At 36.5% G+C, this 13,076-nt stretch overlaps 1 protein-coding gene across 1 annotated transcript; it reads left to right on the plus strand.

The window, feature by feature from the left end:
- The first annotated feature begins 947 nt into the window (after positions 1-947).
- Positions 948-12,231, plus strand: LOC122532786 (homeobox protein Nkx-2.2a-like). Its single transcript, XM_043661876.1, has 4 exons — positions 948-1,189; positions 4,866-4,963; positions 6,334-6,537; positions 11,029-12,231. Exons 1-4 carry the CDS (start codon positions 1,095-1,097, stop codon positions 11,532-11,534), a joined length of 903 nt encoding a protein of 300 aa, XP_043517811.1. The 5' UTR covers positions 948-1,094; the 3' UTR covers positions 11,535-12,231.
- The last annotated feature ends 845 nt before the right edge of the window (positions 12,232-13,076 follow it).

The following is a 13,076-nucleotide window of genomic DNA, read 5'->3' on the forward strand; positions in this document are numbered from 1 at the left end:
CCCCTGGCGAAGATCCGCCCTCGGGTTCGAGGGTGCTTGACGAGCGAAACTGTACGGAGGTAGGGAACACTAGCCGTCAAGTGCTCGTCGAGGACACTCGAAAAAGTACAAGGAGAGCCCTTCACGCTACCGAGAGAACAAGCAGAATCGCGTCCACTGTCTCCATCTGTTCCTTGACTCTCTGCTTCCCCTCGTTTTTAAACGAGAGAGTGGACATTCATCGAGTTGCCGGTATACTTCGGAGTGAAGTTACTTCGAGTGACAATTCCGTAATTCGAGACCGGGCTAATCTCATCCGGCCGTGTCGTTTCGTTTTAAGTAAATACAGTGAATGTTCCTCGAATTCGTTCGTGACAGTTTTTAGCTGTACAGAATAGGTGAAATATCGTTTGCGCGCGAGTGCAAAGACTGTTTCGATAATATACTCTGGCGCGAGTCTGGCGGCCAAGCTGAGATCGGTGATCGACTCGCGAGTGTGCCGCGAGCAAAAAGGAACCACGATGGACCGTTCGACACGAAGACGATAGTCGAGGTGTGCGAGTGAAACAGATTGAAACCAAGTACCCTCGATAACTGTCGACAACCACAGCGGTGATCATTTCATTCAACTACACACTAACACTTTCCTTGTAAAAAATTCATCGTTCGTCCGACTAACACTCAACACCTCGCCGACAGTGAGTTTACCAATAACACGCCACGAGTTTCTAAATAATAAAATCACTGGTGGAACTTTCGTGAGAACGTTCGATTGAATTTGACAAAACAGTGTGCGGTGATCTTTGTTGGGGGTGAGTTAAGTCGAATTAAAGGAAGAGGGGGACGAAAAAAAGTGGAACGAGTGATAGTAAGCAGAAGGTACGAAAAGAGAATCGAACAGAGAAAGAGAGGGGAGGGGTTGAAAGGAGGAAAGAGGGAGGAAGGGAGAGAATAGAAAGAGAGAGAGAGAGAGAGAGAGAGAGAAAAAAGAAAGAAAGAAAGGAAAGAGGGAAAAACGAGTTGGCGCGAGAAACGAGTGTGCGAGAAACCTAACCCACGAGGACTGTTAACATGTACTGACGCCACTGCTAACATCTCCTCGTGACCCTTTCAAAATGGCGGACAAGAATAAGATTCCGCTCTGGCCGCTGCTACCTTATCCGACCAGTCTATTGAATCATTGGTACAGCCAGCTTTGTTTCAATAATAGGTAAACCAATTAGAAGAAGACGACGAACGAAAGCAAAATAAGATACTGTAATGATATATAGCGAGTATACCACGTGTACGAAGCTTATTTTGCCGACTCACCCGCCCCCCCCCCCAAGTGTGTAGAGTTCAATAGATCAGACACTCGCGTTGATATCTTTTCGCAGAATTTTCGCATGCTCTTCTGTTCTCGATTCTCGCTGAATTGAAATTTTTTAGGGGAAGAGGAACGCTTGGGAATGCAATTTTAGTTGGTCGACGCGTTCACTGCCACGCGATGAAAACGATTAAAACGAAACGACGTGAGCAACGAATAACAGCGTGAAATATATAAGAAAATACGTAATTTCATTGCTATTTTGTTGTAAGGAAAACGTACGAACGTGGCAGTCAACGTATTACGTACAGTAGAAACTTTTAATTTTACAATTGAAACGAGGATTTGGTGTATCGAATTTACACATTTGACGTCGTTCTGTTCCAGTGAGATTTTCATTAAGACGAAAGTGACGTTTAAGAATACCATAGCATGTCTAGATTTGACATTGTTTCCATTTAATTTGCAGCTCCCCTTATTTTTCTAAGTTTCGATCACTCTGGTCTTCCTGCTGGTGTGATTTATTAAATTAATAATTTACCAAATTTATTTCTTCATCATTTCGCAGCTGTAAATTTCCATTGGGTGAGGTAAAACGAATTGCAATCCGAAGCTACTTCCCTATCAACTTTTCCAAATTATTTTTATCGCTTTTATTCCTTTAGAGTATTATTATCAATATTAGAATACTTGAAACAACTTTTCCATATTAATTTCTTGAAACAATTAACTCGAAAGCTACCTTAAATGAAGTTATCATAGAGACATCAATAGACCAATTAAGTTTAATTTACTTCGAAACGAAGAAACGACTACTTTTTCGTTCCAATTGATCCACAATCGGAATATCCGACGTATAGAGAATCGCGAATCACCAAAAAAAAAAAAAAATAGCCGAATGTTATCTGAAATTGGCGTTGGAAGAATATTTCCAAAAACATACAGGGGGTTCGAAAATGGCTGGAGATAGGCGTGAAAGTGACTGGGAGTCTCTCGACAATTTTATCGGTGTGACGTTATTGTCTCGTAATCGAGAAGGAGATCTTGATGACCCTCGAATTCTTCCACGTGGCTTCACCGCCATGTATCGGAGCTTATCGTTCGATTATCGACATCCTCGATTGAAATCAATAAAGCACGGTTTCGCCGAGTAATTTCTTTTTACGAAATAACCGACGATAAGTTAAAAATAAAAGAGAGAGAGAGAGAGAGAGAGAGAGAAGAATTAATGAAAATCGAAGATTTTCCAGAGTACTGCCTGTCTGTTTAATTAGAGATTGAAGTCGCTGGTGATTTCAACGCTGCAGCTTCGGTATTAATTGCCGAAGAGAAGCCGCGTTGGCTTCAGCTGCGAGAAAGTAACGTCGATTAGTTTCTTCTTTAATGTTTCCAAATTTCTTAGCGACCTACTGCTTTCATTTAGCAAGCCTGCTGGAATCGAAGTTTCAGCGAACTTTTCTCATTAGTTTCGCGATTTTCGTACTGGTGCGTACGTTGCGAGGTAGAAGAAAGTTTAGTTACTTCGAAGAATCGGAAATTCTGTTTGCTTGGGATTTGAGTTTCTCCCGTTCTTCGGCCAAAGTGAAAGCTTCGACTTTCTTGCTTGGAATTCGTTGTGCGAGTTTTAACGAACAGACGGTATATATTTTTGTAAATTTCGGATTGGATCAACTCACTAAATGAAAGCCTATTAAATGACCAATTAAAATTTGAGTAACTTTAGACTCTTCTCGTTTTGTTTCGATTATATTGAATTTCCAAATCTCGTCCAGAATTCATGATCGTGTACATCTGTTAAGTTGCCATTCCAATATTTATAAACATATCCTCGTCAATCGTTTTCATTCCAATAATTTAGAAAGTAATGACGTTCAGTCGACGATCACTATCGATAGTCGATGTTTTAAATTGTAATACAAATTATATGGAACTCATTAAAGACCAGATAGCCAGCATAATATCGCAAACGTCATTTTGCCAAAATTTTCACAAAATTCATCGGAATCATCAAGCGAAATTTCTTAAAATTTCTTTTCGTGGATTAAATTTTCCCCTGTTACTTTTATACTTGTATGTTTATTAAAAAATAGAATTTGGCGGCATAAAATTATCATGCAAATACCCATTAAGAACCAGATAACTAACGTATTATAATACATGTAATAATAACTATAGTATATATATATATATAATATAGTAATAATAACTAAAATATTACAGACACATCAATTTCTCGAAATTCCATGAAATCATAGAATCACTATAATTGTATTTATACTATAATATAAATAATTATAAACATAGAGGCAACTCTTTAGAATTCCCTTTTACTTTATAATAGTTACATATCTAATTATTGCCAGTTTCTAATTATTGTTACACAGCCCCGTCATGCTTCCCTGTTAAAAAGTAAAATTTGATAATGGAAAATCGATATATCGAAAATAGTTGGAAATGGAATAATTAACGAGTTGACGTTGGCAACGTTCAATTAAGAAAGATTGCAGCCACCAGGCGTCGTGTAGATTTTGAAGAGAAAACCATGCAGCGGCGAGTCCTTCAAACTCCGAGGAACGTGGCCGAACGTGCCCCGATAATAGGTGGTTTGGCTTAGAAGGCCAGAAATTCGCTTCTGTATCCGGGGACAGGTTGTTTGGCAGCGAAGCTGCAGGTAGCCAGGCTCTTTGATGGCGCAGGACACGTCTAATCGGGGCCTTGAGCGTCCCGCTGGCTTTTTGACGCTCGTCGCGCCGCAGGAAAACTTTGGGAAAATTGGATTGATTCCGTTGAAAACCGACTTCTCGACTCGCGACATCCTTTCGTCCAGACCGAGCCCACGGGTTTCTGCGCCATTCGATCCTGTTACTTGGCCTCTTCGATTGCCAAATATCGATTGCTCGATAATTTTTGGAAATTTACCAAACTCGAGACCCCGAAGCTTGGTTCGATTGTCTGGCCGCTTTGATCGATACGTCGATCTTTTTACAATTGGCTACTTTGAGGGACACGTCAATTTTCTTCTTTTTTTACAATTCTAGAAATTTAGAACTTTGTATCTCGATTTGCATCAGATATTTGGATACTTTGATCACTCCGATCGAGGTATCAATTTTTCTTTTCTGAATTTTGAATGCAGGAATTTAGAAAGCTACTTGTTATCACTTTTAGAAATTTGGAAATTAACTGGGATTTACCCTGTCGTTTCGTCATTTTTTTCATCGAGAGATCGAATTTAAACAATTTTTTGACTCTGGAAAATTGGAAATCTACAACTCTGAGCCTTGATAATCCCTCACTACTTGCTCATTTTGATATAATTTCACGAGCAGGTTTCAATCCTATTACTGGCTTCGACCGTTTCTTTTTTTTTTTTATTCATAATTTCTGAAATTTTAGAAAAACGTACGTTTTCGTTCATTTTATTTCTTTTTTTTTTTTTGAAGATAATTACTTGTCTCTGCAATGCACGTATGTAACTGAGAAATGTTCAAATAGATAGATGCTTGATTAATGTCACCCTGTCGGCTCAAATAAACTCTTTAGATCTCTTTTTTTTAATGATCTTTCTTTGCTGTTGCAGAATATTGGAGAGCATCAAGATGCCCAGGACAAGCTTTCACATTCATGACATCCTGCAGCTTGATTCCAAGCCGTCCCAGGAAGAAACGGAGGTACAAGGTAAGAACAAGCAACCTCTATCCATCGAACTTAGCTAGTTTAGTTGATTTACAAAACTAGAGTTTTAAATCGTAAGATTTCAAAATTCAAGTACGTATCAAGTCGATATTAAAGACATGGTTTTTGGTCATTCTCGTCAAACTTAGCTAGTTCAGTTGATCTACAAAACTAGAGTTTTAAATTGTAAGCTTTCAAAATTCAAGTACGTATCAAGTCGATATTAAAGACATGGTTTCTGGTAATTTTCGTCGAATTTAGCTAGTTCAGTTGATCTATGAAGTTAGAGTTTTAAGTCGTAAGATTTCAAAGTTGAAATACGTATCAAGTCGATATTAAAGACATAGTTTTTGGTAATTTTCGTCGATCTTAGCTAATTCAGTTGATCCTACGAAGCTAGAATTTTGAAGTCGTAAGGTTTCAAAGTTGAAGAATGTATCAAGTCGATATTAAAGGCATGGTTTTTGGTCATTCTCGTCAAACTTAGCTAGTTCAATTGATCTACAAAACTAGAGTTTTAAATCGTAAGATTTCAAAATTCAAGTACGTATCAAGTCGATATTAAAGACATAGTTTTTGGTAATTTTCGTCGATCTTAGCTAATTCAGTTGATCCTACGAAGCTAGAATTTTGAAGTCGTAAGGTTTCAAAGTTGAAGAATGTATCAAGTCGATATTAAAGGCATGGTTTTTGGTCATTCTCGTCAAACTTAGCTAGTTCAATTGATCTACAAAACTAGAGTTTTAAATCGTAAGATTTCAAAATTCAAGTACGTATCAAGTCGATATTAAAGACATAGTTTTTGGTAATTTTCGTCGATCTTAGCTAATTCAGTTGATCCTACGAAGCTAGGGTTTTGAAGTCGTAAGATTTCAAAGTTGAAGTACGTATCAAGTTGATATTAAAGACATGGTTTCTGGTAATTTTCGTCGAATTTAGCTAGTTCAGTTGATCTATGAAGCTAGAGTTTTGAAGTCGTAAGATTTCAAAGTTGAAGTACGTATCAAGTCGATATTAAAGACATGGTTTCTGATAATTCTCGTCGAACTTAGCTAGCTCAGTTGATCTACGAAACTAGAGTTTTGAAGTCGTAAGATTTCAAAGTTAAAGTACGTATCAAGTCGATATTAAAGACATAATTTCTGGTCGAATAATAATTCTCGCCGAACTTATCTAGTTCAATTGATCTACGAAACTAGAGTTTTAAGTTGTAAGATTTCAAAGTTCAAATCGATATTAAACACATATAGTTTTTGGTAATTATCGTCAAACTTAGCTAGTTCAGTTGATCTACGAAGCTAGAGTTTTAAGTCACAAAAGCTGGAGTTTCAAGTCGATATTAAAGACATGGTTTTTGGTAATTCTCGTTGCAGGTAGTACCACGGTGCTACCGACCACGAACGATGTTCCGTCGGCGTATCAACAGTTCTTCGAGCACACGACCGCCATGTTGCAACCCGCGATATACGCGAACTTGAACAGAGGCACTCTGCCACCGCCACCACCTGGATTACTCGGCTGGCCGACTGGTCCAACGTTACCAACTACCCTACCTCAGCCTTTGGAGGAAGTTAATGGTGAGTGATGAAATACACCATGCTTGTTGTAACGGGTGATCTGAGTTTGTTCGTAGGGTGTGTACTTGATACGAGTGCTCTCGATTTAAATTAAATTCTAAATGTCTGATAGCTAAAATCGAGAGTCTTTCGATACACTGTATACATTTGGACAAAAATAATAATAATGCATTGTGACTGCAGTTTTTTTTCATAATATTTGTATTTTCCACAAAACAATAATCTTGTAAAAAATTGAAAAAAATTGAAAAAGAGGTTGATGATATTTTTCCAGTTTCATATTTTTGCGAATGACAAGCTTTAAGGGGATGAAATTAACAACGAACGGTGATTTGTACGATTCTTGAAGAATTTGTACGATTAGAAAACTTGTCCCTGTTAATATTTCGTTGTATTTGCATATGTTTTTATACTATACGTATGTTACTTAAAATCACGTGAGTTTAAGAAAAATATTCCAGCAATAATAATCTCTACAAAACACGCATTTGAAGTAGTGTATTATTCATTCAAGTGAACAAAATGCCTGCAATACTTGCAAACGACAATGTAACTATAACAGAATAATATAAATAAAAATAAACAGAAATATATTTCAAATAAATAAAATTCTTTACACCTACGAGTAACGAACGAATGATCAGATATTATCATGATATTTTCATGTTTATTTATTGCAGTACTTGCAAACGACAGTGCAACTATAAACAGATAAACATAAATAAACAGAAATATATTTCAAATAAATAAAATTCTTTATACCTACGAGTAACGAACGAATGATCAGATATTAACATTAATATTTTCATGTTTATTTACATTTACACAATTTAATTTATACAATTTAAAAGTTTATTTAATACAATTTTATTTTCTATACGATTCACATTATCGGGCATTTTACACGTTTCATTGACATACTCTCCTGTATTCTTCCTGTAAATCGACCAAAGAATGCTTCCAAGAAGTAATGTATAACGCGGGGAGAGAAAAGGGGGGGCTGCGACGAAACCCTTATTTATTTAACACCCTACAATTGGCCCGCGTCGGCTAAGCAGGATCTAATGGTCCTATAAAAGGTCCTTGTGGGCCCTGTGCACCGATTGGCCAATACAGAAGGACAGATGTCCCTTCGAGGACAGATGCGTGTAACTCCGCTAGGCCCTCGATGAATCGAAAATTGTCACGCCCCGAAAATCCATCGGTAGCCTATCGGATCTCCTTTCACCTCATCTTCTTATCTTCTTCCCTTCATTTTTATTCTTTTCGCACCTTCGCCTCTGCTTTCTCATCATTTTCTTCTTCTTCTTTTCTTTCCTTCTTCCATTAAACATTCACTGTGCAAGAAATCGTAGACTTCACCCTTTAAATTAAATTGCAAGGAGGGACTGCTTTCGATACATGATTGTTTCGTTCGAGGTAGCGAATTCGTTGGAAATTCTCAGCGTTCTTACGAAGTCGAACGATTTCATTGCGATTTCATTGTAGTGAATTATTATATTTTCGAGGAAATTGTTTCACGTACCAAATGCACTTATATCATGTGCATTTGCGCTTCAAAATTTTTTACAAACGTGTAGAAATCGACAGCCCAACGATGATTCATTTACGAAGAGTTAGTAGGTAGTTTATTGAACAATTTCTAAGTCGTTTGTCTGAAGTAGAATTTGATATTATTATCTTGAAACTAAAACTATATTACCTTTTTATCTCGACGAAGCAATTTTTATTAAGTTTTGCAGAAAAAATTTCGTTTCAAACCTTTGTTCTATGAATTACGAATCAACATTTAACCGCTTGCGCCGGCAACTGACTGCGGACCATAACGAGCGACCGAATCGTACACAATAATTCGTCGATTTCTTTTCCCTTTGAACTCGTCGGTACGATATCATTGGATAGAAATTATTGAGAAGTACTAAGTCTATTATTTGTTTTGCCTGGATTATACTTAAATATACTTAAAACTGAGAGAACGTTGCACTTTTGGGACAAAATATTCTCGACGTGCGTGGCACGTCATTTCAGCGCAAGATGTTAATATTATATTATAACAAATACAGTGGTGTGCAAATATTAATAGCACTGTGCCTATTATATTCTATCTAATAAATACAAATATTAAAGAATACCAAGCATACTAAACAGACCTTAAGATGTGCGAACGAAAATTGAATGCTCTACAAAATTAAACAACTTATAATGATAATCGTAATAATAGCGTGTCAATATCGTTCTAGTTGTTACAATTAATTGAATTCAAGTTAAGTCGTTTTTCTCGAAGATACTAACGTCTCCATGTAGCAAGGAACGTCTAATTGAAATCACGACGCGACTGCGACTACAACCTAATCTCCCATGAAAATGATACAGTCGATCCCATGGGGTGCAATAGGGTATCAAACGGTCTCTATATTGCTTCACACCCTCCCCAACCAGGCTTACGGCTCGTTCACAAAAGCGTATTGTATGCTCACGAAGCCGGGGACCTCAACGTTGTACATTAAATTAGCGTGTCTCTAGGCCACCGTGGTATTTGCCACTTTAGCCGACGGCTAATCAAAATATTGTTAGATTAAAGTCGGCGAACAGACTCCAGCACGCACGTGAACGCAAGAAATCGTGAATCGTATACTTCTGTACCGTGAAATCTAATTTTTCTATCTCGTAAATTTCAAGCGAAATTTCGTCGCGAATTTTCGTTCTCAGCGTTTGGAATTTAATAATTGACAGAAGTTGGATAATTAGTGAAACGATCTTTCTGCTTAAACGTTTAAACGTTTCGTTATTTTGTTGCATCTATTAGAAGTATTTTTTCTTTCTCGACTTTAATAATTTTATTTTCTCTTGATGCTTTCTGACGCTCACGATAGTTAACAGCTCTGAATAATTTAGAATAATTAATGATTATTAGAGCATTCGAAAATATAATAGCTATGATCTTATTTATTGAGAGCATCGTTAATACTTGTAGCCTTTCTTTTACAAAAGAAAAATTCTCTCAGTTGATTTAGATGGGTATGTGCATCATGTGAACGATGAGCAAGCACTCGTTAATGATACTCGAGAAATCAATACGTTGCATCTGCCTGCAATCAGCGTTAGAAGGGTAGTAAAAAAATGCAGCTGCAATATTCTTTAGTCACTTTCTGTGACGACTCTTTCCAAATGACGTTTACTGATTTTCAAAGAATCAGAACGAAATTGACTTCCGACTGTGCAAAGAAATAATATTTAGCTGCATGGTTTCTCTCTCTTTGTTAATTATTAAACTCTACTAATTATCAATTGTTACTGTAATTCTATTAATATTAAACTTTCATTAATTATGAAATTTCGAATTTACTATACTACGATATTTAGATTACAATTTATTTTCAAATTTGCTGAACTTTCGTAACGTAAACCTCGTTGAAAAGTTAGCAATTCAAAATCCATCTATTATTCAATTCTAATAAAATAAAAATATTTCATTAGCATTGTATTAATTAGTTAGTATCTGCCCAATTGATTATAAAATTTTTAACACAATGAACGCTAAGAACATTAGATTGCAATTTACTTTCAAGTCTTTTAAGGGAGACTTTTGCAAATTTCGTTAAAAAAAAGTTAGCAATTCAAAATCCTTACTCAATTCTACAGAATATTTCATTAGCATTAATTTTATTTAGCTAATTGATTGTCAAATTCTAAACACAAACAGATACCACAAAATTGAAATTGCAATTTATTTTCAAATTTGTTCAAAAAGTTTGCAATTCAAAATCCTATCTATTACTCAATTCTACAGAATATTTCATTAATATTAATTTTATCAACCTAATTAATTGTCAAATTCTAAACACAAACAGATACCACAAAACTTAGACTACAATTTATTTTCAAAAACTTAGACTACAAATTATTTCGTCAAAAAGTTTGCAATTCAAAATCCTATCTATTACTCAATTCTACAGAATATTTCATTAGCATTAATTTTATCTAATTGATTGTCAAATTCTAAACACAAAGAGATACCACAAAATTGAGATTGCAATTCATTTTCAAATTTGTTCAAAAAGTTTGCAATTCAAAATCCTACTTATTACTCAATTTTACAGAATATTTCATTAATATTAATTTTATCTACCTAATTGATTGTCAAATTCTAAACACAAACAGATACCACAAAATTTAAACTACAATTTATTTTCAAAAACTTAGACTACAAATTATTTCGTCAAAAAGTTTGCAATTCAAAATCCTATCTATTACTCAATTCTACAGAATATTTCATTAGCATTAATTTTATCAACCTTATTGATTGTCAAATTCTAAACACAAACAGATACCACAAAATTAACATTAACAACTTACTTTCAAATTTGTTCAACATCGTAGATATAATGAACAAACTTTCTAAAGAGAAAATTATCTAACGCTCCACGAAAATATATCACGAAACGCACCTACTCCACTCCGAAAATAACACCGTGATCCTCAAAATTCCAGTGCTACAGCAGCCAGACTCGACGAGTCCAACGATCTCGGACCTGTCGTTCCCACCGAAGCAAGAGGCAAGCCACGAGTGCAAGGAGGAGGAATCGGCGGAGTTCGAGGACGAGCAACAAGCAAACGAGGCACAGCCGCACGAGACGGAGCACAAGAAACGAAAGAGGCGAGTCCTGTTCTCCAAAGCTCAAACGTTCGAGCTCGAGAGACGTTTCCGGCAACAGAGATACCTAAGCGCGCCGGAGAGGGAGCACCTGGCCTCGATTATTCGACTGACGCCCACGCAGGTGAAGATCTGGTTCCAGAATCACAGGTACAAGACGAAAAGAGCGGCCACCGAGAGGGTGGAAGCTAGCGGCAGTGGATGCTCGCCGAGGAGAGTGGCGGTGCCGCTGTTAATCAAAGATGGGAAACCTTGCCAGTCGAAACTGATGGAACCAGCCACGTATCCGAGCTCCGGCCAGGTTCCTATGCCCCCTTACATGCAGAAACCGTACTGGTGGTAAAATCAGGAATGATGGACTATGGTTGAGTCATCGTCATCGTGGACTATGTCGGTACTTGTTGGTGCTGGGATTGTCTGAGTTTGTGGGGATGCTGATGGTTGTAGGAATAGGTTTGTGAACGAAACAGAAGATTGTCGAGTGATCAAAATTTGGTGAAGCATGATAGTGAAGAATGGCTGGATACTCTTTTCAGGAAGAAAGAAGAGAGCACGTCTTCTTTTTTACGAACGAAACTTCTGTCGACTTTGGCGAACAGATTCTGTGAAACAAGGTGGAATGATGATTATTGGATCACAAATGACGAAAATTCTTCAGTGGTCTTTTTGTGAATGAAACTGTTGATTATGGCGGACAGATTCTGTGAAACAAGATGAAATGATGGTTATTGGATCACAAATGACGAAAATTCTTCAGTGGTCTTTTTGTGAATGAAACTGTTGATTGTGGCGGACAGATTCTGTGAAACAAGGTAGAATGATGATTATTGGATCACAAATGACGAAAATTCTTCAGTGGTCTTTTTGTGAATGAAACTGTTGATTATGGCGGACAGATTCTGTGAAACAAGATGGAATGATGATTATTGGATCACAAATGATGAAAATTCTTCAGTGGTGTTTGGTGAATGAAACTGTTGATTATGGCGGACAGATTCTGTGAAACAAGATGGAATGATGGTTATTGGATCACAAATGACAAAGAAGATTCTTTCGTGGAGGATGTCTTTTTGTGAATGAAACTGTTGATTATGGCGAATAGGTTTTAATACGAAGATAAGTTATTGGATTACGAAGAATGGGGACTTGTTTGGGACGAAAGAAAATTGATTAGTGGAGGGAAGTCTTCCTCGGTGAATGAAATTGTTGATTTTGTGAAACAAGATCGAGAAAACTGTTTGCGAACATATTTAACCATGGATAATAGGGATTGGATCGATGATCGCAAAGACCAGATTTTGTGAAGGAATATCATAGAATTCGATGTGTGAATCTGTTTTGGATACGAAGGAAAATCATCTTTTGCGGTCAGTGTGATGATGTTATAGAACTTGGGAAAGAGAAATCATTTAATATAAAATAAATATACACCGTAACATCATGTTTAATACGAAAACGAACGTTTCCTCCACGATATCATTATTAAACGAAATAGACATTTAACACTGTGAACGAAGAAAGAGTAAAACCATAATCAGCAATGGATTGAATATTTCGTAAATCAAAAAATTCCATTCTCACGGAAACATGATAATCCGATTGACAATACGATTGAATGATCTGAATAATATGATTCTAAAAACAACAAGTGATTCAAACGCCAAAGATAAATATCGATCACAGTGAACTTAATAAAACGGCATTGTCTTCGCGATTATTCTCGAAATATCGAGAATGAAAATCAATCACGTGGAAGCCAATGATACATCATTGTTCTCAGAATAATTTTTAAGATGACGAAGACTACAGGAAAATTGAGAAAAATCGATCGCAGATGAATCGGTGCATTCTTCGGGATAACTTGTCAAATATTAAAGGTAAAAAG

The sequence above is a fragment of the Frieseomelitta varia genome, unplaced genomic scaffold, assembly GCF_011392965.1.
Source record: "Frieseomelitta varia isolate USP_RPSP 00005682 unplaced genomic scaffold, Fvar_1.2 scaffold_472, whole genome shotgun sequence".
NCBI classification, from domain to species: Eukaryota; Metazoa; Arthropoda; class Insecta; order Hymenoptera; family Apidae; genus Frieseomelitta; species Frieseomelitta varia.

Excerpts from the sequence above, each read along its gene's own strand:
- LOC122532786 (XM_043661876.1), top strand. The coding sequence starts at position 1,095 with ATGGCGGACAAGAATAAGATTCCGCTCTGGCCGCTGCTACCTTATCCG. Across the intron at positions 1,190-4,865 it reads CAGCTTTGTTTCAATAATAG|AATATTGGAGAGCATCAAGA; the intron begins GTAAACCAATTA and ends TTGCTGTTGCAG. Across the intron at positions 6,538-11,028 it reads GCCTTTGGAGGAAGTTAATG|TGCTACAGCAGCCAGACTCG; the intron begins GTGAGTGATGAA and ends TCAAAATTCCAG.